The sequence below is a fragment of the Hirundo rustica genome, chromosome 13 (assembly GCF_015227805.2).
Source record: "Hirundo rustica isolate bHirRus1 chromosome 13, bHirRus1.pri.v3, whole genome shotgun sequence".
NCBI classification, from domain to species: domain Eukaryota; kingdom Metazoa; phylum Chordata; class Aves; order Passeriformes; family Hirundinidae; genus Hirundo; species Hirundo rustica.
The window spans coordinates 19,944,957-19,970,198 of record NC_053462.1 but is presented as its reverse complement, the minus strand read 5'-3'; the positions used below and the strand labels follow the sequence as shown (position 1 = coordinate 19,970,198).

The 25,242-nt window shown below is 67.5% G+C and overlaps 4 protein-coding genes across 6 annotated transcripts; 1 reads left to right on the top strand and 3 right to left on the bottom strand.

The window, feature by feature from the left end:
- Positions 1-43: 43 nt before the first annotated feature.
- On the bottom strand, positions 44-1,579 carry HDDC3 (HD domain containing 3). The gene is made up of 4 exons (XM_040077508.1): positions 1,353-1,579; positions 744-799; positions 407-647; positions 44-174 (listed from the first exon to the last, which is right to left on the bottom strand). The coding sequence occupies exons 1-4, from the start codon at positions 1,567-1,569 to the stop codon at positions 44-46; spliced, it is 645 nt and encodes a 214-aa protein (XP_039933442.1). The 5' UTR covers positions 1,570-1,579.
- Positions 1,580-2,381: 802 nt separating this feature from the next.
- Positions 2,382-7,081, bottom strand: GDPGP1 (GDP-D-glucose phosphorylase 1). 3 transcript variants are annotated; one of them, XR_005703096.2, is made up of 3 exons: positions 5,957-7,081; positions 3,455-5,225; positions 2,382-2,920 (listed from the first exon to the last, which is right to left on the bottom strand). XR_005703096.2 is itself a non-coding variant. In XM_040077840.2 (2 exons), exon 1 carries the CDS (start codon positions 7,064-7,066, stop codon positions 5,990-5,992), a length of 1,077 nt encoding a protein of 358 aa, XP_039933774.1. In that variant the 5' UTR covers positions 7,067-7,081; the 3' UTR covers positions 2,382-5,225; positions 5,957-5,989. The 3 variants fall into 3 exon arrangements, 1 of the variants encoding a protein (XP_039933774.1); XR_009208285.1 differs by having other exon boundaries at positions 2,382-4,177; positions 5,185-5,225; XM_040077840.2 differs by having other exon boundaries at positions 2,382-5,225.
- Positions 7,082-7,155: 74 nt separating this feature from the next.
- CIB1 (calcium and integrin binding 1) lies at positions 7,156-10,037 on the top strand. The gene is made up of 7 exons (XM_040077245.1): positions 7,156-7,252; positions 7,381-7,415; positions 7,895-7,997; positions 8,362-8,515; positions 8,759-8,877; positions 8,952-9,040; positions 9,313-10,037. Exons 1-7 carry the CDS (start codon positions 7,202-7,204, stop codon positions 9,332-9,334), a joined length of 573 nt encoding a protein of 190 aa, XP_039933179.1. The 5' UTR covers positions 7,156-7,201; the 3' UTR covers positions 9,335-10,037.
- A 1,387-nt stretch (positions 10,038-11,424) lies between these two features.
- Positions 11,425-18,609, bottom strand: SEMA4B (semaphorin 4B). The gene is made up of 14 exons (XM_040077791.2): positions 18,512-18,609; positions 15,923-16,083; positions 15,616-15,678; positions 15,401-15,499; positions 15,177-15,288; positions 14,815-14,931; positions 14,557-14,714; positions 14,189-14,370; positions 13,953-14,103; positions 13,619-13,829; positions 13,420-13,535; positions 13,116-13,279; positions 12,948-13,042; positions 11,425-12,804 (listed from the first exon to the last, which is right to left on the bottom strand). Exons 1-14 carry the CDS (start codon positions 18,597-18,599, stop codon positions 12,038-12,040), a joined length of 2,484 nt encoding a protein of 827 aa, XP_039933725.1. The 5' UTR covers positions 18,600-18,609; the 3' UTR covers positions 11,425-12,037.
- Between the last annotated feature and the right edge of the window lie 6,633 nt (positions 18,610-25,242).

Below are 25,242 nucleotides of genomic sequence, written 5' to 3'. Positions count from 1 at the left end.
GCTCAGCACACGTTTATTGGACGAGGCGGCCGCGGCCCCCCGGTCACGTGGCCACGCCGCGCTCCTCGAACAGGCGCTGCAGCGCCCCCTCCAGGGCCGCGCTGGTCCCGCGCAGCCCGGACACCACGCGCGCCGCCCACCGGAAGTACTCCTGCACGCGCTCCGCCGACCACCCTGCGGGGATATGAGTGACGTCACTTCCGGTCCCTCTGCACCGGCGGCACAGGGGACCCGGTACCACAGACAGACAGACAGACAGACAGAGCCACACTGCCCCCCGACCCCCGCCACGGCCGCCCCGGGCCCAGGGCAGCCTCGGGGCTCCTCTGTCCCTCAGCATGGCCATGCTGCTGGCTGCCCCCAGCCGGGCTCGTCCCCATCCCCGCGGCGCCGCTGCCGCCGGTACCTTGCGGGGTACAGCGGTTCAGGTCCCGCAGGTTGTGCAGCTTGTCCGCCAGTTTGACCAGCTTGGCCCGGCGGCTGCAAACGGGAGCGTGCTCGATCTGCAGCCGCTTCCGCTCCATCTTGGGCAAGGTCTTGTCGTCCGTCACCTCCTCCACCACGCGCCGCACCTCCGCACCGAAATGCTCCTCGATCTCGGAGAACGTGGTGTCCGTGTCCTCCACTGTGTCGTGCAGGAGGGCGGCCTGCAGCGAGGAGGGGACGAGGGGGACTGCAGGGGTCCGGGCCGAGCAAGGGGGCACGGGCAGGGCAGGGCAGGGAAGGGCAGGGCAGGGCGTTACCTGCAGCACCACTATGTCTGTCACGCCGGCCTCATGTGCCAGGATCCTGGCGACGCCTGCAGCGAGAATGGAAAGGTGGCACCGGGAAACAGGCAGCTCCGGGCCAGGACAGTGGCTCCCGTGGGGGACACGAGGGCTGCGCTGCACGGTGGGCAGTGAAGTTTCCCTGAGATCAACATTGGACAGGGGAACCCCACGGGCACATCCTGCACGGTGAATCCTTTGTCTGGACAGGCAGGAAGGTCCCAAGGTCTGGCACTGCCCCCAAGGAGGGTGCTGTCCCCAGGCCTGGCAGGTGCGATTGTGGCACAGGGGCCCCATAGCACCTCCCGCGGGCCCCATCCACGACAGGACGACAGTGTGGTGGCAATCACGCAAACACAGGGCCGGGGCGGGGGGCCTGGGGCGGGGGGGACTGCGGTGCTTCGGCAGCTCTGCCCCCATCGGGCTGAAGACCATGGTATGGGAAAAGGGACACGGTTCTCTCCAGGGACCAGGGTGAGGGGCTCTCAGGGGTTGGCAGCGCTCCCAGGGGTGAGCGGTGCCCTGGGAGAGAGGGGCCGCGAGAGTCTCCCGGGAGCGGGACGCGGTGCCGGGGGGTTTCCGCACCGATGGGGTGGTTGATGTAGGGGGTGCCCTCGGGATCCTTCCGCCGCTGGTCCTTGTGTTTCCTGGCTGCAAAGTCCACCGCCTCCAGCAGCCGCGCCATCTCGGAGCCCATTCCCGCGGCCGCGGAGCCCAGGGCCGGTGCCTCGGAGCCCATCCCCGCCGCCTCGGAGCTCATCCCCGCGGCCTCGGAGCCCATCCCCGGTGCCTCGGAGCCCATCCCCGCGGCCTCGGAGCTCATCCCCGCGACCCCGGAGCCCGCGCCCGGCGTGACGAAAGCACCACAGGCGGAGGCGGGTCCCAACTCGGTTTATTGTGCGCTGGGCCCCGGCCCGCCCCAGCCCCGCGGCAGCCGGTACAACAGCGTCCCGTCGGGGGCGCGCACCTCGCGCCCGTCGCCCTCCGCCCGTCCCGGTGGCGGTGCCGCGGCGGCAGCGCTCAGCGCCCGCTGGTCCTGCCGCAGGCGGCGGCGCGGGGAAGGGCACCCGCGGCTCCGCAGCACCCGGCGCACCACGTCGGTGCTGACGCCGAAGCCCTGGGCCAGGCGCTCCAACGGCCACTCCTCGGGCAGCTCCTGCCGCAGGAACCTGCGGGCACGGGCACGGTCACCGGGGCGGTGGCCGGGGGCGGTGCGCCGCCGCCGCCCGGCCCCGCGCTCACCGCAGCTGCTCCATCGCCTGCCAGGTCAGGGAGCGATCAGGGGCTCCGCGCCTCCCGCCCAGCTCCCGCCGCAGCCGCTCCATCCGCGCCGCCGCCCGCCGCCGCCGCGCCCTGCGGGGAACAGGCGTGAGCACCCAAGCCGGCGCGGGCCCCGCCGCGGGCCGAGCGCTCCGCACCTCTCCGTCTCCTCCAGCGCCGGCTCCGGCCGCTCCGGGTCCCCGGGCCAGGCCGCCGCCGCCCGCCGCGGGGCCCGGGCGAGGAGCGGAGCCGCCCGCAGGCCGCGCTGGAGCAGCACCGCCATGGCCGGGAACAGGCCCGGCAACGGGCGGGGCCAGCGGGGGGACCGGCCCCGGCGGGGAAAGCGAGGTTCCGACGGGTCCGGAGTGAGGTGGCCTCTGGAGGGCTTCACTGCGGGCGGCTGTGGGTCACAGACACCAGTGCAGCGGGCAAGGCACGGGCAGGGACACAAGCACCGCTCTCCGGTCCTGGCAGAGGTGAAGCTAGCCAGGGCGGGTGGCCGGAGCCAAGATGGGCCCAGGCTCTGGCCAGGGGCTCAGCAGCTGACCCCAGAGTTGATGGAGGCAGTCAGCCTATCCAGCAAGTCCTGGTTCTCATGCAAGCACACATGCAAGCAAGGCTGAGCTCTCGGCTATGTTACCTGAGCTTTTCATGCTGGGAATGTGTGAGGCATTGGCATGGGGCAAGGTGCTGGCGTGGCATGATAATACTGACATGGCAAGGCTCTGCCATGGTGTGAGGCACGTGTGTGCTGCCCGTGCACGGCAGTGGCGATGGGAAGCTCCTGGACCACTGCACGGCTGAAAATGCCATCACCTGTGGCCTGCTCTGGGCTGGCTGGGGAGGCTGGGGACAGCTGCTGTCATTGGAGGATGACAGACTACCGGCATCACCTGGAACAGCACAGACAGATGTGGGGCTGTGCAGAGCCAGCAGCTCTGCAGCTCAGCAGCCCCCACTGCCCTTTCCCGTGGGGCTTGGTCCTGGCAGCCCCTCCTCTGCCCCTGCTCCCCTGGTCCTAAAGCTGCAAAGTGGATGAAGCCAATGCTGGGGAGCCAGGCAGGGCTGGGCAAGGAGGGTGTGAGCATGGCCAGGGAGCAGCGTGCTGGGAGGGAGGCCAGCACACATTGAACTTCTGCAGGGGATGGATCAAAACCCCATTCCTAATCTGCAGGAGTCACAGACTGGTCCCTGCGTGACCTGACCCAGCTCTGCACATCCCACCTTCTCCTTGCACACATCTCCATCTATGCTGGGAGCTCTGCGGAAGAGGTCACCGCGGTGTGTGCCAAAGCAGTTATGGGTTGGGCTCTGGTGCCCAGAAGGAGCAGGCGAGCAGCCTCCCCCTCCCCGTGTCACGCTGTCCCCGCGGTGCTGTCCCGTGCCACTCGGCTGGCAGGCAGCATGTGCGGGGGAAGATGTTGTACTTTTCGGGGAAGAGCCGGAGCGTGCGGTTCAGGTTACGAGCCAGCAGGTCCTTGCGGCACAGCTCCATCATGCCTGGTAAGTGGTTGATTTTCTGAAAGTGGGGTGGAAAAACCCAGATCAGCGGAGGCCCTGCGGGGATGGATTCTCCCGGCCCCGAGGAGAGCCTGTGCATGCAGAAGCAGCAGCGAGAGGGAAGCCAGGCCTGTGGCTGCCTTGAACTGCTGCTGGGGGGTGAGACTTGCTACCTTACTTGCTGCTTTATCTGAGCTTCACTAGTGATTTATCTGCCTATTGCATCTTAGTCCTGGAGCAGCGTAAGAGCCGTTAATCATCAACAACTGTTTATTTCACAGCCCATCCCAGGGTTGGAATGCTCCTGCTCCCACCATAGCTGCTGAATGCTGCTGGGATATGGCACAAGCAAAGGCAGCTGACCCCGTGCCCTGGAGCCGAGGCACAGAGGGGCATGGCACTGCACTTCACTCTGCCACATGCTGTTCCACAGACAGCCTTGTGTCACCCTCCTTCCTGAGCAGCTCCTGCTGGGCAGCTCTTTTGTTTACCTGGAAGCGCTTCATAGTCCTGAGGCGGTCCAAAGTGACCATGTTGTCTGTCCAGAGCACCGTCCACTTGTCGTTTTCTCCCACTTCCTTCAGCCCGCAGTGCTGTGCCGCCCACCGCACTGTGCCAAGGCAAACAGTGACAGGGGCCAGGCAGGGGACCTATGTACAGGGACTGATAAACTCCCAAAATAACCAAGGATGGAACGTGAAACAAATCTCTGGCTGAGGAGCCACATACAGGGGCTGACACTGCCCCCCAAAATAAGAAGGGATGGAGTATGCAGCTCTCTGGGCTGCAGTTCCCCTCTCAGAGGTATGGGGCATGATCCCTTGGAAGGTGTCAGGAATACCAGTTTTATCTGGCCAATCCCCCAAGCCTCTGGCTGCAAGTGTTCTGGGAGCTCTTAACTCTCTAATTCCACCCGTCTTGAGGTGCCAAGGCCCCCCAACAGCAGGGCTGAATTTCCCATGGATCTTACACCTCACAGGCAGATACAAGTCTTGTGAAGGTATGAATTTAATCTCGCAAATCAAAGGTCTTTCAGCAGCAGAACACAGCTCAGCGGGATAAGGTCTCTGCTGGGATGGTTTATGCTAGTGCAAAGTACGAATTTGGCAGGGCTGGGGAGGTGATGGGGATCTATGCACACCAAGATCCCTTAGCAAAGTAGATTAATAAGCCCCCTCAAGGGGCAGGAGTTTGTTCTATCAAGATACAGCTTGTGGAAGGAAGGAGCAGTGGGAGGGGAGAGTGGACCAGCTCCCTGGAGTCACCAGGGACGAACAGCACAGGGAGATGTTCCAGGTACAGATCCTGCCTGCTCACTACCAGCTTCAGCTTAAACAGTTGATAGCCCTCAGGTTCTGTCTCCAAACTCAGGTACTCCCTTGCACTGTACCTGATGGAACACTTCTTGCCCATTTTAGCAGACAGCTGGTAAACCCAAGTGTGGGGGATGTTGCGGGTTTGCGCTGCTTGTTGCACATTTTAAATCGGGAGAAACCTCAATCCAAAGTGTGACAAACTCCCCACTCACACAGGGGCCCTGTGCCAGCCACTGTCAGCAGTAAATAAACCCGTGGGAACTGGGTGCCAGGGCAGGCACCTGGAGAGCCTGCGGGTGTCGGCTGGAAGCCTGCAGGGAGCCCCCACCCCTGTGACTTACCACTCTCGTTCTTGCAGCCGCTCAGGTGGATGGAGGGGACACTGTAATAGAGAGGAGATGACAGTAGCTCAGCGAGGCACTGGGCAGAGGACAGAGTGGGGACTCGGCCCCTATCCCCCTTCACACAAGAGCACACCGGGCAGCCTGACCGAGCCGGTCCCGGTTCGGTACAGCCCTAAGGAGACCGGCAGGCTGGTCCCGGGCACGGAGCCGTGCCTGGCCGCGTCACACAGGGGATCGTTGGGGCAATTCCAGGGGAACACTATTTATTTTGGGTCAGCGGGAGCCCGGACCGGCTCCCGGGGGCTGGGGAGCGCCGGGCACCGGCTGGGCTGGGACGGAGCGCGAGTGAGGCAGCGGGAGGCGCCTCCGGAGCGGCTGGATGGGCTCCAGCCGGACGCTGCCGGGGGCTGTGACGCCGCACTCGCCTGCGCTTTCTCCGCGGCTCGGATCCGGCGCGGGCAAGGGAACGGTCCGGGGGGGCCGCGGCGACGGCCGCCTTCTCGCCCGGAAGGGTTCCCGGGGATGGGCGCGGGCCCGTGCTCCCCTCGCCGCCGCCATCGCACAGCGCCCGGCTCCGCCGCGTTCCCATGGCGACCGCACCATGGAGACGTGGGCACCGCGGGCAGAGCGGCCCCGTGCGGTCACGTGACAGACGCTTCCGCGTCCTCCACCCGCAGCGGCCCCTGCCGGGCCCGGTGCCATCAGCGCTGCAGCAGCGCAGCCGCTGCCCGTGCCATCGCTTCGGTGCCCCAGCCGCTGCCCGTGTTACCAGGTCTGCAGCCGCCCGTGCCATCGCTTCGGTTCAGTTCTCCAGCAGCCGTGCCAGCTCCCCGCCCAGGTGCAGCAGCTCGGGCTCGGGCAGCAAGTGCTGGCGAATGGCGCTCAGGGCTTGCGCCTCGGTGATGTCCCGGTAGAGCGGCTCGGTGGGCAGCGGCAGCAGCCCCGCCAGCTCGCACAACGCCACGGCGAAAGGCTCACCCGCCTTGGGGCCGAAGAGGGGCCGGCGCGCCCACAGCAGCACCCGCAGCCCACGGCGGCCTCCGGCCCCGGGCCCCGCCGGCGGGTCGCCCCGCGTGGCCAGCACGTTGCAGGCCAGCCCGGCACCGCCCAGGTGCTCCGCCGCCCGGCACACGGCCCGCGACACCGGCTCCAGCGCCGCGGGGCCGGGGGCGAAGAAGAGGAAGGCGGGGGCCGGTCCGGCGCGGAGCAGCCCCAGGCGCGGCCCCAGCGGCTCGGCCGGCGCCTCCTCCAGCGGCAGCGGGCGGTCCAGGTAGAGCCCGTGCAGATGCAGGTGGTTCACCGAGGCGCCGCCGCCCAGCCCGTTGAAGCCCACGCGGAATCCGGGGTGGCCGCTGAGCAGCGCCGCCTCCAGCGCCCCGCGCAGCGCCGGGGCCGTCAACACCTGCGGCAGCCGCCGCGCCGGCTCCGGCAGCAGCAGGACGTGTCCCCGCTCCAGCGGGCTGGCGTTGATGGCCACCAGCAGCGGGTCGGACGGCGGCCCCGGGCCTCCGGTGCGGCGCAGGCGGAACAGCAGCTCGGCGGGGCGCAGCCGGGTGAAGTTGAAGGCGCCGGGGTCGAAGGGATCCCGGAGGCTGCGGACGGGCTGCGGCGGGCGGCGCTCCGCGCTGCGCTGCTCGTTCAGCTGCGCCACGAGGCGCACGGGGCCCGGCAGGACGCGGGTGGGCAGCGGTCCCAGCCGGTACCGGAACAGTCCCCGCTCCATACGGTCGCTCCAGCCCGCCAGCAGCAGCCGGTCGAACCGGGAGGGCGCGGAGTCCGGGTCTCCCCAGTCGGCTGCCTGCAGCACGAAGTCCTCCTCGCCGTACACGAACGCCTCGGGGTTCGGCTCGCCCGGCTCCCCTTCCGCCATCGCCGTCATCTCCGCGCTGGCCGGCCCCGGAGCCCGCCGTGTGCCCGGGCGGGCGGGGCTGGCCGTGCGTGCTCCGCGCTCGCCCCGCCCGGGGCGGGCAGTTGCCGCCGCGGCGGGCGAGTGACGCGCGGAGGAAGCGGCGCCATGGGCGGCTCGGCCAGTCTGATCCCTCGGGACTTGCTGAGCGAGTACCAGGTACCGGCACCGGGCAGGGGGCCGGCTGCCCTGGGCGGGCCCGGAAGGTGCCCCGAGGCCAGGGGACCCAGGGTGGGTGCCCCGGGTCAGGCCTTGGCCCCCGGTGCTGACCCGCGCTGTCCCCGCAGGAGCTGACGTTCCTGAGCAAGCAGGAGATCTTGCTGTGAGTACCGGAATACCGTGAGTGGGGCGGGATGGAGGCGCGAACCCTGGCGCCCCGTTCCCCCGGCGCCAGCCCGGTCCCGCGGGGCACGGAGGGCTCCGGCCCTGCCCCGGGGCTCCCGTTCCGCCAAGACGCCCAGCCGAGCCGGGAGGTGCCGATGGCACTCCCTGAAAGCCGCTTGTGATGGGGCGAAGGTCCGCGGCTGCTGCTGGTGACGCCCTGAGCAGCGGGGTAAGGGCTGGGGGCCGGCCCGAGCCCGCCGTGCGTTCTGGAGCCCCGGGGTGGGCAGCAGAGAGAGCAGCTCCTCGCCCCGGCCCCGGGAGCAGCCGTGGGATCCCCGGCTGACACGGTGCCGCCCGGCAGAGTTGGCAGGAGCTGTGGGAACAGCCACCCCGCCCTGGGAAGCACTGCCGGTGCCCAGACGGGCTGCTGCCACCCTGCTCGCACCACAGAGCCGCTCTTTTTCTTGCCTCTTAAAGTGCCTACAAGAGGTTCAGTGAACTGCTGCCAAGGGAGGAGAGGGAGAACGCCTGCTCCGCGCGGGTTCCCAAGAGCCAGATCCTGACGCTGCCTGAGCTGCGGGTATGGTGCTTGGCAGACACCGCTGCTCCCGGGTTAGGGCCCCATGCACCCAGCTCGGCCTCGCTGTGCCAGTGCTCTGTCCTCAGCTGTGCCAATAAAGAGCTTCCTTGTCCCCACCGAGCAGCTGAGGATCCCAGGGATACCTGCTGTGCCATGGAGGATCCCAAGGTTCCCAGCTGTGCAGGATCCTGGGGATTCCTGCTGCTCATCCCTGCTGCACGGGGCTGCATCCCGGGAGGCACACAGGGGCAGGTCTGACCGTGCCAGGGGTGATGAAGCAGTGGTAGAGCAGCAGCCACAGCCAGTGTGTGCCTGATGGAGCCACCACGGCCCAGCCCTGCCTGAGCCATTCCCGTGTCTGCAGGCAAACCCCTTCCAGCACCGGATCTGCCACGTGTTCTCAACCTCAGAGACCAGGGATGACAGCATGTCATTTGAAGACTTCCTTGATATGCTGAGTGTCTTCAGCGATTCTGCCACCTCTGACATCAAATCCCATTATGCCTTCCGCATCTTTGGTAAGGCTGGGGACAGGTGCTGCGTTCTGGGATCCCTGCACCTCAAGGAAGTGGGAGCAGGGCGATGAATTGAGGTTCAGGAGGGCTGGCAGTGCCCTTGGAGCACCCGCGGGGATGGTGGCTTTCGGAGCTCCCTGTGGGAACAGCTGGTTTGGCACGGCGAGGTGCACAGGGTGCTGCAGTGCCTGTGACTCTCTGGGGTCACTGCGGCCCTGCCAAAACCTACCTTGTCTCTCCCCACAGACTTTGATGATGATGGGACTCTGGACAGGAAGGACCTGGAGCAACTGGTGAACTGCCTGACGGGGCAGGGTGAGGAGTCCCGGCTGAGCAGCGCAGAGATGGAGCAGCTCATCCAAAACGTGAGGCCCGTAGGCCAGGGCACGGGCAGTGCACGGCCCCAGGCACAGAGCTCAGCGTTCACCTTCCCCCACAGATCCTGGAGGAGTCCGACATCGACAAGGACGGCACCATCAACCTCTCTGAGTTCCAGCACGTTGTCTCCCGCTCCCCGGACTTTGCCAGGTGCGGTGGTCTCCGGAGGCTGCCTGGGGGTGCATCGCCCTGCCTGCTCAGCTGGCGCTGCAGCAGTGCGAGTGGTGGCAGGAGGGCAGGGCTGCCCTGTGCCACGTCTGCCATAATGGCAGAGGGAACTGCGTCCCATGCTGGCTCTGCATGCCAGGCTGGCTCTGCAGAGCTTCTCCTGCACGGGGATTCTGGTCCCTGCAGCCCTGGGTGCTTGGAAACCCTCTGTGTGACCTAGCAAGCAGGTGCAGATGCTGTTGTATCTCTTGCAGCTCCTTCAAGATTGTCCTGTGACCCCGTGGCTGTCCAGCAGCGCTCCTCCAGCTCCTCCAGCACTCCTCCAGTTCCTGCAGCTCTCTGTGGGCTCAGCCATTTCCTCTTTCAGGGAGCACGGGCCCGGCCCCTCAATGGCCTGGCTGTGCTGCAATGCCTTGGGCAGGAACTCTCCTGCCTGCCTCTCAGGTGCCTGCTTGGCAGCAGGGGGTCCCAGGAATCTGCCTCTCCTGCAGCCCCTCTGCTGTCCTAGCATTAGAATTTGAATCCTTATGCATTCCAAGGGCAGCTCAGCATGTGAGGGAGGAAGAGCTGCTCCTGCCTGGGGCCACTCTGCAGCAGCACGGCCCCTCTCTGCCCTCAGGACCAATTCCTGTATTGTGCCTTCCAGCAGCTGGCAGGGAGCTGCCTCCCCTGCCAGCCTCTTCCTGCCTCTCCTGTATTTCTGGGAGCCTCCCTGCTGCCACATGGATCCATTTCTCTGAGCAATAACCCAAATGTGGATCATTTTTCGCGAGCAATAACCCAAATGGGGTGCTTTCTCTGAGCAGTCACTCCACAGCAGAGCTGTCCCACCACGGCTGTGCTCAGAGCCTGCACTCCTCCTCCTCCTCCCCCCCTTCCCTCTTTGCCCTCTTCTGGCTCCAGCGCAGCAGCTGCTCTGCCGCCCTGGCCTCTCCTCCCCCAGTCCCTGCGAGGACACAATTAAAGGGCTCCGGTTTCACCCTTGCTCTTTGCCGCCTTTGTCCGGCTGTGGGACGGGTGCCACGAGGGTGTTGGGGACATGGGCTCCTGCCAGGCCTCTCTGTTTGCGTGCCAGCCGCCGCTCCAGGGGATGGGTTCCACGTCCTGCTCCACGACAGCCCTTCCCTCCCTCCTCCACACTGGGACCCTTCTGGGCAGCACTAGGAGCTCAGCGCTCAGCCAGAGGCGCTAAGGGGAATCCTGGGCAGGCAGGTGGTACCAGAGTGTGGGCAGTGATCACCAGTGCCCTTTGTCCTTGCTCAGGCAGCGGCTCTGCCCTGGCCTGTGGCCCTGCCGGGGCTGGGGTGGGGTCTGGGGTCCGGCTGGCCCCAGAAAACCCCTTGCTGGGGCAAAGCAGCTGACGGCTCTCAGGGCTGTGGCACGGCTGTTTCTCACACAGTGGCTCCTGCTCCTGGCCCTTCCAGCCCGCTGCCCCGCGGTGCTGACGGTATCTGCCGTGGAGCCCCTACAGCCCCGGGGCTGTGTCTGCTGGCAGCTCACCAGCCAACGCCTCCAGTGGCTTTTTTGATGTCCCAGAACAGGCTGTGCAGGAAGTTCAGTGCATGGGTCCAGCTGGGAGCAAGGCAGTGCTGGTCCCTCAGGGGAATCCTGCCTGGACACGCCAGGTCTGTGCGGAGCTCACCACTTCCCCCAGCCCTGTCCTGGCACTGCCGGTGCTTCCCGGTTGTGTGAGGGCTCAGAAGCAGCGCTGTGTGTCCCAGGCCTGGCCCTCAGCCACCACGGAGTCAGGTTCCTGCTGGCAAAGTGTCCAGGGTGTGCGCCCACAGCAAGGTGGGAATGGGGCAAGGACCTGATGCTCCCTGGGCAGGCAGTGGGTCCCACATGCAGCACAACACTGTGCTCCTGGGAAGGGGGCTGCCCTCCTCTCAGCCCTAGGCACCAAAATTTCTTAGTCCTGCTCACCTCTGCCTTCTGCTGTTTCTCATGGTGCCAGGATGGCATCACCCCTTTGCTTTGCTCTGCATTCCCCTGCCACAGACACTCCCTGCTCTGCCTGCACCACACTGCTGCAGCACGGGCCTCCAGGCACAGCCCCAGGACAGCCCAGGGCTGCCCAAGTGACAGCCAGTAGGTCACGGACCGCTGGCACAGCCCCGGGCAGCGTCCCTCCACAGGCACAATGCCACTGTCCCTGCAGGGCCCCGCGTGCCCTGGCCCAGTGCTCAGGCAAGCGCGTGAGGAGGGGACTCCCCAGATCTGATGGCCAGCACAGTGCCCGGGCCCCCTTTGAAGCCATGGGCAGCTCTTCCTCTGCCTGCAGAGAGAGCTAGGCATGGCTCCTCTCCATAAAACCAACCAAAACGGTTCTGGCCTAGGAAGGCGCTCGGCCCTGCCTCACACACGCGTGTCTGAAGGACTTTATATAAAAACAACAAACGTCTCTGCACACGCACATGGGGCGGTGGGGGTGTCCCTGCCCACCCAGCGCAGGGGAAGCTGTTCCCAGCTCCCCTTCCCCGGACACAATTCACATTTTCCACGTACTAAAAACGAACCGAGCACAGACACACAGCACATGCCGCGGGGCTGGCACCGCCCAGCCGCGCGCGTGGCCCTGGGTCCCACAGGGGACGTCACAGTGAGCTGGGGCACGAGGGGTCTGCGGCCGCCCCCTCCTGCCCTCTGCATAGAGGGGGCCGGGGCCTGGCAGAGCCGGGGCCGCACCAGCAGCCTGAGCCAGGAACCGCGTCGATCCCTGCAGCGGGGACGCTGGGCTGGAACCGTCCTGCGGGTCCCTGGAGGGCGTGTGGCACCCCTCGCACCCACAGGTACCGAGGTGACGCCCAGGGAGCCCGCGAGGGTCTAAACCCCACTGGCTGGTGGGCGCTGCCGCGGAGCGCGGGTGCCAGGCTCCGGGCATGCACACACAGACAACGCGGACCCTGGCAGCGGTGCACGGTCCGGAGAGGCTCAGCAGAGCAGAGGCGGTGGCGGGCAAGGGTTTGGCTCTCATCCCCGTCACACCACCGAGTCCTGGATCTCGGAGCCCAGGCGCACCCGGGGTCTTTGGCAGGCGGGAGACACCTCCACGAAGCTGTCGCGGACGTGGAGAGGCCTCTTCTCTGACTCAGAGAAGGCGCGTGGGGGTCCTGGGGGCTCGTGCACGGGGGTGCTGACGATGTAGTTGTCCTGCAGGGCCTGGTAGCCCTTGTGCTCAGGAGGTGCACTGGGCAGGTTGCTGCCGTTCAGGGGCAGGCTCTCCACTGGCTTGCGGGGCGGCTTCTGGTGCCTGCTAGGGTCACCGGGCTCCAGCAAGGCCTTCATGCCGTCACGGTGCCGGTGCAGGACGAAGAAGGCCAGCACGACGACGGCAGCAGCAAAGAGCACGCACATCACCAGGAACTCTGTCCAGTAGGTCTTGCCGTCCAGCCGTGCTGCGGCGCTGCCCGCCGCCGAGGTGCTGCGGGATGTGCTGACCGTCTCCAGGGTGTCGTGGCCAGCAGCCACCTTCCTGCCGGAGTTTGCCGGCCCGAGGGCTGGCTCTTGCACGCCCACGCAGTAGCTGGCCATCAGCTTGCGGAAGCCCTCCTCCAGCGACCAGCACTCGTAGGTGCCCGCGCGCTCTGGGCTGCCCACCAGAATGAGGGCCCCGTCGGGCAGCACCAGGTAGGAGGCGTTGACGGGCGCCCCGTTGTGCAGCCAGCTCCGCGAGGCCAGGTTGGAGAGCGGCCGGCACGGCAGCGGCTGCACTGCGTTGGGAGGCAGCTGGATCTGCTGGCACGGGCCTGCAGAGACAACCCACGGGAACATCAGGGAGGGGACCCCAGCTGTGGGCAGGGGGCCAATGGGAGCATGGCGGAGCAGGAGTCTGGGACGTGTGGGAGCCCCTGGGACACGCGCTCACACAGCAGCACCAGAGGGAGCTCACCTGAGGGCAGGAGGATGCGGGGACGGGGCTGGGAGGCATTGGCCAGCTGGCAGAGCCGCTCCGTGTCAGCATCCTCGATGTCCTGTGCCCAGAGCCTGGGAACAGAGAGAGGGCAGGGCAGTGGGGTGCCGTGGGGTGTAGGGGGATGGCAGAGGGTGCAGCACTTACTGTGGGTGTGCAGGGGAATGTGCGGTGACCCTGCGGCAGGCACCCCGGCTCCAGGCGCAGAAGGGGTCCCGTGCCAGCACGCATTCTCCACAGCTGCGGTACAGGCTGCAGTTGGCAAAGGGCACCTGGGCCACCGCCGTGTAGGTGGCTGCGTAGACAAGGCCCTGCGGGAAGGGACACGCTGGGGTCAGTGGGGTGGGCTCCTGCACGCCGCTGCCTTCCCAGGTCTCTGTTCCCCAGCCCACAAACAGGACCTGCCCCAAGCAGGCTGAGCCCCCAGTGCCCCTGTTGCCCAGGCTCCTGCCTTGTCCTGGTCCAGCAGCAGCTGGAGAATAGGCTGCCCGTCAGGGAAGAGGCGGATCTCCTCAATGATGTGCACACCGCGGTTCACCCGCACAGCCTTGTGCAGCCGCCCGTCATCTGCAAAGAGAGGGGCCGTGCTGAACAGGGCCGGGGCACGTGGCGCACGCCCTGCCCCACCAGAGCTCACAGCCTGCGCCCACCCGTGCCCAGGAAGAGGACGTCGTAGGTGCCGCGCAGGGCCTGCGCGCGGTGCACGCCGATCCGCTGGTAGCGCCGGTGGCTCTGCAGCAGCAGCGGCTGGCTGCGCACCGGGCTGTCCATCAGGAAGTGGTCCTTGATGAAGTTCAGCACCCGATCCGGCATCTGCAGCGATGAATTGATCTTCATGTGCCGCGTGTGGCTGGTGATGCACTGCAGGGAAAGGAAGGGGCTCAGAAGCGCTTGGGGAGGTCGGCGGGTTCCATGTGGCAGACCAGCAGAGCAACGGGGCGGTGCTGCATCCTGTGCTCGGGCAGGTGCCAAGGGGCCGCCTACCATGCCTGGCCGGGGCTCTGGCACGGGGCTGGTGTCCGTGTACCACTGCTGCGTTTCGCGGTTCACCTCCTTGTAGAGCCCGCCGAAGGCACGCTGCACGCTGCGCATGGGGAAGGCGCAGACGGCCGAGCTGCCCAGTCCACCCTTGTTCCTGGTGAGGAGAGGCAGAGCCCACGGCAGGATCAGGACCTGGCTCTGCCGAGCCTCCCGTGCTGCCCTGGCTCCCCACCACTCACCACTGCGAGGTGAAGACGCCGTAGAAGAGCGTCTCCCTCCAGCGCAGCTCGCCCGGGGTGAGCACAAAGATGTCCTGCAGCACGTTGAAGGGGAACCCATCCTCAGGATGTGAGCAGAGCAGCTGTGCCTTGAGGAAGGTTGTCCAGCGCCGCTGCAGCACGCGCTCCCCGCCCTGGTCCCCCTGCACGGCACAGCGGGTCAGGGTGCCATGCCACAGGGAGCCCCGCGTGCTGAGCGAACGGAGCGGGGGTCCAGGCACCAAGGCTTGGAGATATGCAGGATGGTCCCACACCCCCTCACCCCAGCAGTGAGTCACCCCTCAGGTGACCACCCCAGCCCCCACGTGCCCCTGCTGCCTTATGCCCACCTTGCACACACGTGCGATGCGGGAAACGATGGTGTTCTCAAAATAGTCAAACTCCTTCCCGGTCTCACTGAAGAAGAAGTAGACCTTGTCATCGTCGCCCTCAGGGTTGCCGGCAGGGAGGCTCTCCCGCAGGTAGGCTGAGCCCACAAACGCTGGGTCTGGGGGCACAAGCACCCTCAGCACTACTGGCCCCATCCCTTGCCTCCCACACTGAGGGGGAGAGGGACCCCGAGCCGCCGCGCCAGTCCCAGCACTCACCTTGCAGCCAGTTGAGGGAGTTCTCGGTCTTGAGGGCGATGCGGCTCTCCTGGCTGCGGGAGATGGTCGGCTCGTTGCCCTGGAAGTTGCTGACAGTCCCGGCGTAGAGCTCGCCGTCTGCCAAAGACATGTTCCTGCTGGGACCCGCCACCAGCACGGCCCTGCTTCCTGCTGGGGTCTGTGATAGCCGGGCCTTGCCTCGGCTTGGCCGGACAGACGCAGCGAGGGGGAGGCACAGGGAGGAGGGCAAAGGTCCCAGGGCACCGCAGGGAGGCTGAGGGCTCCAGGGTGGCACAGGGAGGGCAAGAGTCCCGAGGCAGTGCAGGGAGGAAGCGCGAGGGTCCCGGGGTGTCGTGCCTTACCGACCATGACAGCTGTGGAGCGGTACTCAGGGTCAAAGGGGCAGCGTCCCTTCCCGTCCTCCAACACCACCTTCCCCGACGCGTCCCGCTCCAGGCTGAAGTGCTGCACGTTCTGCAGCAGGATGAGGCTGTGAGCCAGCAGCACGCACCCCAGTGCCAAGGACCCCACTGCAGGGCCCTGATGGCATGGGGGGACCTGCGGGGGATCCTGTTCCTGTACTCACGATGTAGGCGCAGGCTGGGCTAAAGGCGCAGGTCCCACAGGTGTACAGGTGGGTGCTGTTCAGCTGCAGCAGCAGCTTGATGTAGTTGTGACAGTCCCTCTGTGGGGGTCAGAGGACGCAAGGCAGCCCTTAGCTCAGCTGTCTCACACCCGCCCTGCACAGGGCACTGCCCACACCCACCACAGCCCCCGATGCCTGCTGGCAATGGGGCTCACCTGGGGGTCCTTGCCCTTGAACACACACTGCCTCTTCTTCTCCTCATCTGCACTCCACTGCAGCTGTGGAGAAGTGACAGTCACTGGGAGCCCACCCTGTCCCTGGCTGGTCCACACACACCCACCTTGGGCTTGTTCATAGCAACCACAACCTCCTCCCTCCAAATTCCTGCTTTGGGGCAGTTGATTCTGAACGTGTGATGCTTCACACAGACCCAAATGCTGGTGGGGAGGGGAACCCCTGCACTCCAGCTAGTTGTGTGCCCCCTCCCTCCCCAAGAGCCGCCCAGCCCATCCCTGGGCTCACCCTATGAACTGGGGAGCTGGGCTGAAAGTTGCTGGTGTTGAGGGTGAGGAGCAGCTCTCGTGCCCCCAGGTAGAGGGTCCCACCGTCCGGGCTCAGCAGGAGGGCCGTGTAGTTGGACACGCCGGGTGCCTCAAAGCGCCACACTACTCTCTCGGCTGAGTCTGTGGGGCAAGAGTGACAGGCATCAGCCTCGTGCTGGCACCTGACCCCCAGGGCCCTGCACCACGGCTGCTCCCAGCCCCTCTGCCCAGAACCTCGGCCATGCCACCCACCCGGAGCAGCCGGGGCCAGACCCGGCTCTGCCCACGCTGCCAGACACCACACACTGCAGTGAGCTGCGCAGGACCGCGATAGCGCCCAAGGACACCCACCAGGCACGGCCGTGTCCTGGCCCTGAGGATGCCACAACAGCCCTGCCCAGCACCGGGGCAGCTGCCAGGCCATGTCCAGCCTAAGAGCCCAGCCCTGCCGCACGGGAGGCTGAGCCCAGCCCAGCGCCACAGGGACCCCAACCTCACAGCAGAGGGAGATGAGTGCTGGGAGTATCTTCCTGCCCCAGCCCGCGGGGCTCAGCCCCATGCTGCGGGTGCTGGATGTGGGGCTCAGCCCTGTGCTGTCCACACTGGCCCGTGGGGCTCAGCCCGTGCTGGACACGGGCCAGTGGCCATGCTGGGTCAGGGAGTGCCCGTCCCATCCCGTCCCATTCCATCCTGTTCCGTCCAGTCCCGCGTGGGTGGCCTGGCCCCGGAAGCCCTTCCTCTCCTCCTGCCGCTCTGAATCAGATGGGCCTGGCTGTGTGAGCGGGACACGTCGGGCTGACTCATGCTGCCAACTCCCTGACCCCTGACACTCTGGGGAATCCCTGACCTCCCCCAACCCCCAGCCTGCGCCCAGAGTCCCACCAGGATAACCCCAGAGCTCCTGCCAGGCCCTGCCTGGCAAGAGTCGGTGTGAGGGATCAGGGAGCTGTGGGGCAATGGTGCTGTGGGGTGGGACCCCGCGGCTCTCACCTCCCATTGCTCCACAAACCCCAGGTGCCCCATGGGGCAGCGTCTCCCCCATTCTGGGGGGCTCGGCTGGCCCCAGCACCAGCCCAGCTCTCCCACAGTGGTGCAGAGAGGAGGAAGCTGATGCCCCAGGGCCTCTGCCTGTGAGGGACCTGTACCCCAGTGGCGGGGTGATGCCACCGTGGTGGGCACGGCAGCGGAGGGGCAGCGGGGCCCCTGTGCCTTGCAGAGCTGTGCCGGCACAGGGAGCTAGCTGCTGGTGTGGCTGCCAAGGACCTGTCAGGACAAGACCTGCTTCTTCCAGACAAACCTGCTGCAGGCACATCCAGTGCTCCCAGGGGAGCAGCTCCCAGCTCCTCCCTCCCACCGACCGCAGCCCCACGTGGCCACGCTCCATGGGAGCCACCACCGGGCACACACCGGCCACCGGTCCATGCTCCCTGCCCAGCTCCTCCTGCATCGCCGGGGTCCGGGCTGGGATCCCCAGGCACTGCCCGTGGCTGCAGCCCCACAGCTCCCACAGCCTTACAGGTGTGCAGAGCGCAGGGCAGAACCGGTCTGTGCAGGCAGCGTGGCTCAACACGGCACAGCACAGCGTGGCACGATGCCGAGCTGGCTGTCTCACTGTGTCCCAGCCTCCTGTCCAGCTCAGCAGGTCCCACATCTGCTGGAGCCACCACGGCCGTGGCCAGCGGTCATGGGAGCATGTGGCACGGCCACATCTACACCAGTGAGCTGCAGCGTGCTGAGCCAGGGAGCGCTCGCAGCTGCCCAAACCACGGCACCCTCCCAGGCCGGCCAGCACAGGACGGGATGGGCTCTGCTGGCCGGCAGCAGCTGGATCCGGCCACCTTCTGGCAGCACAGCTCTGGGTGGCTCCCCCGCACGGCACAGCTGCCAGGGCTGAGCCCAAAGAGCATGCCCACGGTTCGCCCAGACTGTGCCAGCTGCTGGGGGCTCTGCAGGGCAGGAGGGGGCTGCAACCAGGCCTCCCACTTGTTACAGTTCTGCCTGGCCTAGCGCCCTCCCAGATGTCCTTCCCTGGCCTCTCCCCAGCGCAGCCCCCAGCACTCCGAGGCCGTGCAGCTGACAAGCGCCTGCAGCGGGGCTCCGAGCTGTCCGGAGCTGAGCACTGCACAGTAAAGGGATGTGGCATGTCCCCCACCCCAGGGCCATAGCGAGCAGAGAGGGAGCCGACGGGCAGAGTCCCTCGGCCGGCTCAGCCCACCCCACCTTGTACAGAGCGCGGCCGCCACCACTGCCCTGCTTGCGGGGCCACGAGTCCCGTGGGTGCCCCGGACACCCCGCCCTCGGTGCGGGTCTGGACACGGTGGTGGGTGCGTGTCCCTACACCCCGCAGCATCCCCGGGGCTCTGCCCCAGCCTTCGCTCCGCGTCCAGCTGCCAGAGGGTTCCTCTTGTCCTGGGGAGCTGGCGGGGATGTCACACGGCGTTTCCCCCCGGGGGGGACGCGGGACGCGCCGCCGCCCCGGGGGAGACGCCAGCCGGAGCCCTCGGCGGGGGCTGACTCCCTTCCCCGGTGCCGGCGGACCCTCACCCACCGAAGGTCAGCGGACACTCACCGTAGGGCAGGCTGACCCGCGGGACAGGCTCCGGAGCCGCCGAGAGCAGCAGCGCCGCCAGGACCGGCAGCACCGGCCGCGCCGCCATCCCGGACCGAGCCGCGGGGCTCCGCCGCGGCCGCGAAGCCGCCCGGGCGCTGCAGACCTGCGGGGAGAGAAGGGGCTCAGCGGCTTGGTACGGCTCGGCACGGCCCCCGCCGGCCCGCTCCGCCCCGCCCGCCCCGGGGCTGCCCGCCCGCCGCTCGGCACCGGGCGTAGCAGCCACGGCCGGGGCCCCGCCCGGACCGAACCGGCCCCGCCCCGGCTTTACCGATCCGTCCCCGGGCCGTACCCAGCCGTTCCCGGCCGCGGGGATCCGCTCCAGCCCCCCCGCCCCGCCGGTGCCCCGGGCGGGGTGGGCCGCTCGGAAGAGGAGGCGGGCGGCTCCAGCCCCGCCGGAACCGCCCCCACGCCGCCCCGGTGGGACCCGGCCCCCGCCCCGGCCCCGCGGCCGTCACGGTCCGGAGGGGACGGGGCTTTGTTCCCGGCGCTAGCGGCAGCTGGGGACCCCCTGCAACCTCCTCCATCCCCGCGGCAGGATCCCGGTGGGCCCGGGATCCCGGCGGGTGGTCCAGGAGGGGCTGCCTGGGAGTGTACTTTGCTGTTTCCGGAAAAGCTGTCCCGGGGGTGTCCTACTGTCCTGGGAACCGCTCGGCCCCACGGCTGCTACCAGAGCCGCCCCCTTGCCCCTCAGCTGTGCCCCACGGCCGCTCTCCTGGGGCTGGGGGCTGTGGCCGGCGCAGCCCAGCGGTCCCTGCCCTCCCTCGGGAGCCGTGGGGTACCACGGGGTGCCTGAGCCAGTCCCACCACGGGCGGACTCGGCCGTGTCCTCACAGGTAGCACTCGGCACAGGCGACACATCCCTGCAGCCCCGCGCTCGTCCCGGGGGGTCCCGGTGCGGCCATGCCGCCGAGCACGTAGCGCTGGGCACCATCCTCTGCCCGGCCCTGGGGGGCTCTGTCCCTGGCTGGGCTGTGGGGAGGGCTCACAGCCCCCACAGCCCTCAGAGCACTGCCCACCCGGCCACCAGCTCCCACGCAACTGTTATTAATGACAACTCCTTATATCGCCATGGCAACGGGGACGGGGGACAAAGGGATGGGGTCCGGGCGTTCCCCTGCAGTCGGCAACTCCCCTGGGGCCAGGGTACCCAGCGCTGCCCTCCCAGTGTGGGGCAGAGCTTCCCATGTCCTTCTTGGTCAGTCCCAGCCCTGGACCGCAGTGGTGGGACCCACTGTGAGCCCCCTGCCCAGGAGAAATGCTCCCCACACTCCCGGGACAGCTGTATCCACACTCCTTGGATGCCTCTGCCCACACTCTTGGAACAGCTTTGCCCATACTCCCACACTCTGCCCGCTCGGCGCTGCTGGACGGTGCCCGCTCACGGGCCGTACCTGATGTCCACTGGCTGGGGCTGCGGTGTGCCCCTCTGCCCCAAATCGACTTTGCTCCCTTCCTGTCCCACAGCTCCCGCTGTTCCTGATGGAGCCCGATGTTCCTTCCCCGGCCTGGGACAGGCCCACAGCTCCACCCCAGCCTTATCAGCACCCTTTGCCCGGGAAGTGGCACAGACTGACAGGACTCTACGTCACCCGGCCAAGCGTGTCACCCTGAATGGGGTGGGAGCAGGCACTCACCCTGCAGCCGTGGCCCCTTGCCCCATGACACCTCACGGCATCTTGGGGGGCTCCAGGGACCTGGCTGTCACCTGTGCAGGGCCGCGGTAGTGTTGTGTCAACACCCCGGTGTGATGGCACGCAGCGAGGACGGGAGCTCCCGCGGGGAGGGCAGCTGCTCTGGGGCGAGCAGGGAGGGCAGGAGCAGGAGGGCAGGGAAGGGAGGAGGCAGGCAGGGAGGAAAAGGAGGGCAGGGCAGGGAGGGAGAGAGGGCAGGAACAGGCAGCAGAACCAGGCCAGAGCCTGTGCCTTTAAGCGCCACTCCAGCGCTGCTGGCAGCCAGGGCTGTTTACGCCAAACTCACATTTATCTCCGTCCTGCCCACGCAGCTGCCAGCGGGGCAGCGCCGGGGGCACCCGCAGCACCCTGCCCCGCTCTGCACTCGCGCAGGCCTGTGCGTGCCCCACGCCCCGCTGCAGGCATTGGCACGCACCATCGCGGCGGCCGAGCCACCCTCCCTGCCCACTGCCGGCAACGGGGAAACCTCTCCGGGTGTTTGGGCAGCACCAAAACCTGTGGCCTGGGGTCAGCAGGCAGGTGGGGCAGTGGTTTCCGCACCAAATTCCCACGCCAGCGCCCGCCGGTCCGTTCCCGCTGGCAGCGGGTGCCGGGGAAGGCGGTGATGGAGCCGGGCGCTGCTGCTGTCTGCAGAGAGCAGGGACGGGGCTGTGTGCGCCCCGCTGCTGCCGCCCACGAGCTCCCACCACCTCTGCAGCCCGGCCCAGCGCGGCTGGCAGCACGGGCACGGCCCCTGCTCGGGGACCCGCGCCCGGCTCGCACACAGCCCACACGCCCGGGCTCTCCCCACCTTCCGGGGCTCACACGCACGCCCCCGGCTCGGCTGGCTGCCGGGAGCTGCCAGACGGCAGCCGGCGGTCCCTCCTCTCAGCCGTGCACACGCGGAGCGTGTGAGCACGCGTGCATGCACACCTGCAGTGCGCGGCTGCGGGCCCTGCACGGTGGCACAGATGCTCCAGCCCCAGCTGCTCAGCGCCGGCTGCCCGCACATCGCGGGGCTCGCTGGGTCGGGGGTACCCGGCCGCAGCTGGAGCGGGGCGCGGGCACGCGGCTCCCCTTTGCTGCGTCCTGACAGCCTCCGGGGATGGGCCTCAAGCAGGACGAGGGGCTGGGGCAGCTTCTGGCCCGACAGGCTGACAGGGATACCCACGGGGCCCCGGGGCATCCCCAACTGTGACACCCTACCTGAGCCCCCCTGGGCTGACCCCTGCCTCTCCGGCCCACCGTGAGCTCAGACCCTGCTGCTGGGACCTCCTGGCTGGGGTGCTGGCAGATGGTGGCACACAGCCAGCCCCACACTGCACCCCCTTCGCCCTGGCAGGGCGCTGCGGGGCACCTGCACCCAGGGCGCTGGGTACACCGCAACACCCTCCTGTCTCCATGCTCCCATCACGCCTGCACGATGGCAGAGTCAGTTCTGGGGACCACAGGGTATTCCCCAAAGTCCACCTGTCCCCTGAGAATCCCAGCACCTGCCCGGGGAGCTGCAGGATACACGGGGTGCTGCCCTGAGCCCCCACTCCTTGCTGGGCAGCCCTGGCCCAGGGCAGGGAATGGCCAGCAGGACCCCAGGCAGTGAGCACCCCTGGAGTGCAGGAATGGAGGATCCAGGCTCAGGGATTTCCCAGCCAGTCCTGACTCTGCAGAGCCCAAACCAGCACTGGTCTCCTCAGCCTCACAGCACCCTTGGTCCTGTGGCAGACTTGCTACCCTTGCCCCGGTGCTCCTTGGGGTCAGAGGGGGTGCCAGTCCCCAGGCAGCCCCAGGCCCAGCCGGGGCAGGCACTAGGGCCTGAGGGATGACCCAAAAGCTCGTGGGACCCCGACCCTCCCTGCGCCCCAAGACCAGGGGCTGCCTGGGCACCAGGTAGGTGCTGTGGCCACATGTCTGGGACACACAGCACGTGTGCACCCCGCAGGTGTCCAGGGCACATCACACACGTGGGACACGCTGCACACAAGCGTGTCCGAGCCCTGAGCGTGCACTAACGTGCCTCCCCGTGAGCAGCTGTGACGCCCGTCCCGAGCACCGTACCCTCGGCTGGTGCGCGCACACCCGGCACATGTAAACACACGCAGAGAGGTCACGGGGTGTTCACGCCCTGGGCGGCAAACACGCCTGGGAACGGGCTGTGGGAACGGCCCCGGGTGTGCCTGCACCCTGCACATACACACACACCACACACAACACACACACCACACACACACTGTCACACGCATCACACACACACCACACACACCACACACACACCGTCACACACATCACACACACACCACACACACCACACACATCACACACACACCACACACACACCACACACAACACACACACCACACACATCATACACACACCACGCACACACCACACACACACTGTCACACGCATCACACACACACCACACACACCACACACACCACACACACCACACACACACCACACACACACTGTCACACGCATCACACACACACCACACACACCACACACATCATACACACAAACCACACACACACTGTCACACGCATCATATACACACCATACACACATCATACACACACCACACACACATCGTACACACACCACACACGCATCATATACACACTAAACACACATCATACACACACACCACACACGCCCCGCACACAACACACACCCCGCACACTTGCACATGCACACTCACCAGCTCAGACTCGCACAGGCACACCCGGGTGCACACGCACTGTCACACACGCACTGTCGCACGCACGCACGCTCACACTCACACGCGCTCCCAGCCCCGCCGCACGCCCCCGCGCACACGTCCCTCGGGGACCTCCGCGCACGTGCACGCGCACACCGCCCGTGCGCGCTCCCCTCGCACCCTCGCTCCTCTCACACGCACCCCGCGCCCGGTGCTCCCCCCCGCTGCTCACCCGCTCGGCGGCTCCGAGGCGCGGCGGGAGCCGCAGGCACCGGGGGCGGCTCCGGGGTGTTTCCCCCCCCCCGCTCGCCGGCGGTGCGGGGCGGTGCGGGGGCGGCTCCGGGGGGCTCCGCCCGCAGCACAACAAAGGGCCGGCCCGCCCCTCTCCGCCCCGCCTCGCCCGGCCCCGCCACCGCGCGGGGGGCCCCGCGGGAGCAAGGGCCGGGGGGCGGCTGCTGCTGGCCGGGCAGTCATCCCCACTTCTGGAGGCGCCCGTCTCTGCCCGCCCTCGTTTCTGAGAGGCACCGGCCCTGGAGGGGTCGTTCTGGCGTGCCCAGGACTGCGCGTTTCAGCCCCAGCGCTCTGAGGGGCTTCCAGCACCGTGGGGCTATTGGGGAGCCCGATGTGGGGGGCAGCACCCACTGGGGGCCCTTCCTGGGGGTCCCTGGTAGCGGGGTGTGTATGGGGACACCCGATGCCTGTACACACGGCTCCAGGCATCATGATGAGATGCTCGTGGTGATAGCCAGCTCAGGGAGTTTTGGGGTAATTCATGGGTCTGGGCACCTCACGGCGACCTGTGGCTCTGCGGGGTTCAGGGGTACCACGGCCACGGGTGTGCCCCACGCAGCTGGGGGCTGGCAGCTGGTGTCAGCAGCACCCAGAGCTGTGGGCTCACGGGCACTGGAACGCTGCCTGTGCCGGGCAGGCAGGACTCCCCAGAGAGGTCCCAGGCAGGGCCGTGCTGGCAGCCCCAGGAGGTCGGATGGTTGCCGAAGGGGGACACAGCCCCCACTCCAGCCTGCGGGCCAGCAGCTCTGGGAGGTGCTGGGGTTCCTGCATTTGTGGGCAGCACAAGGAAATGCTGCCCCTGCGAGCCCCTCGGTGCCCCCTCAGCGGGCACAGGGCTGCCTGCAGGCAGCAGGGAGCACACACCATGTCCTTGTTCACGCTCTGGCTGGCTCCCAAACCTGTGGGACCCGTCGCTCCCCAAGCTCCCGGCCCCACGGCCAGCCCTGCCAGCGCTCTCGTGTCCCCAGGGCGGCCACGCTGGGGACACTGGAGTGGCACAGCAGGGAGGGTGGCTGCTCTGCGGCCCGGGATGAACGGGCGGTGCCTTTGTCTGGGGCCTTCCTTGGGCCTGTGCCACATGGCCGCTCTCGTCCTTTCCTCGCGGGGGGACTGCTGCTGCACTGGCCTGACCTCGTCCGGCCAGCGCTGCGGTCACTGGGCGGCTCCAACCACGGGCCGGGGCAAGGGCGGCCGGGGGGGACAGCCCCTGAGCAGAGCTGGCGTGTGGCCGCAGGGCTGCTGGCAGCACGGGCTGGGCGGTGGGAGCAGGGACACCCAGGACCCCGGACCGCTGCTGACCCCCCCCCGCCACCGCGGTCCCGCGGCTCCCGCTCTGGTTAATGTTAAAGCCAGGCAGACGTCAACAACCGCCGCAGCTCCTCCGGCCCCTCCGCTGGGGGCTGCCAGCTCCAGGGCTGTTTTTCCTCCTGGAGCAAGCTCTGCCCGTCCCATGTGGCTAAAAAAAGCCGTCGGCTTGGCTGGGACGGCAGGACAACAAATTTCCAGCCCGAGCGGCCTCCTGGCAACCCTGGCACATTCCATGCACCTTCTCGGGGTGCCCCTGGTGTGCATCATCCCCATTGGTGTCGCTGTCACCATCACTGTGGTCCTCGCCGTCCTCCTCCTCCTGCCTGCGCGGGGGCCAGGCGAGGTGAAGGTCCCTGGTGGAACAGTGGCAGTTGCCCTTGTCCTGCTGGATCCAGCTGCCGAGTCACGCGCCAGCCATGAGCAGGGACGCCGGCTTCCATGTAGGGTCAGGCTATGCCTGCGTGTCCCCCGCCCCACTGTGCCCCCCCCCATTTCACACGGGGTTTTTGCAGTGGGGTTTGGTCCCAGCCCTATGAGGGTTTTTACAGCTGGGTTTGATCCCGGGGATGTCTGATGCGGGTTCCACAAGGGGTTTTGCAAATGGGTCTGGTCCCGGGGGCGTGGGGGCATTCCCAGTTCCATGAGGGATTTTAAACCTGTGTCTGACCCCCAGGTTTCATCCCTAGCCCCGTGCAGGGTTTTGCAGTTAGGTGTGGTCCCAA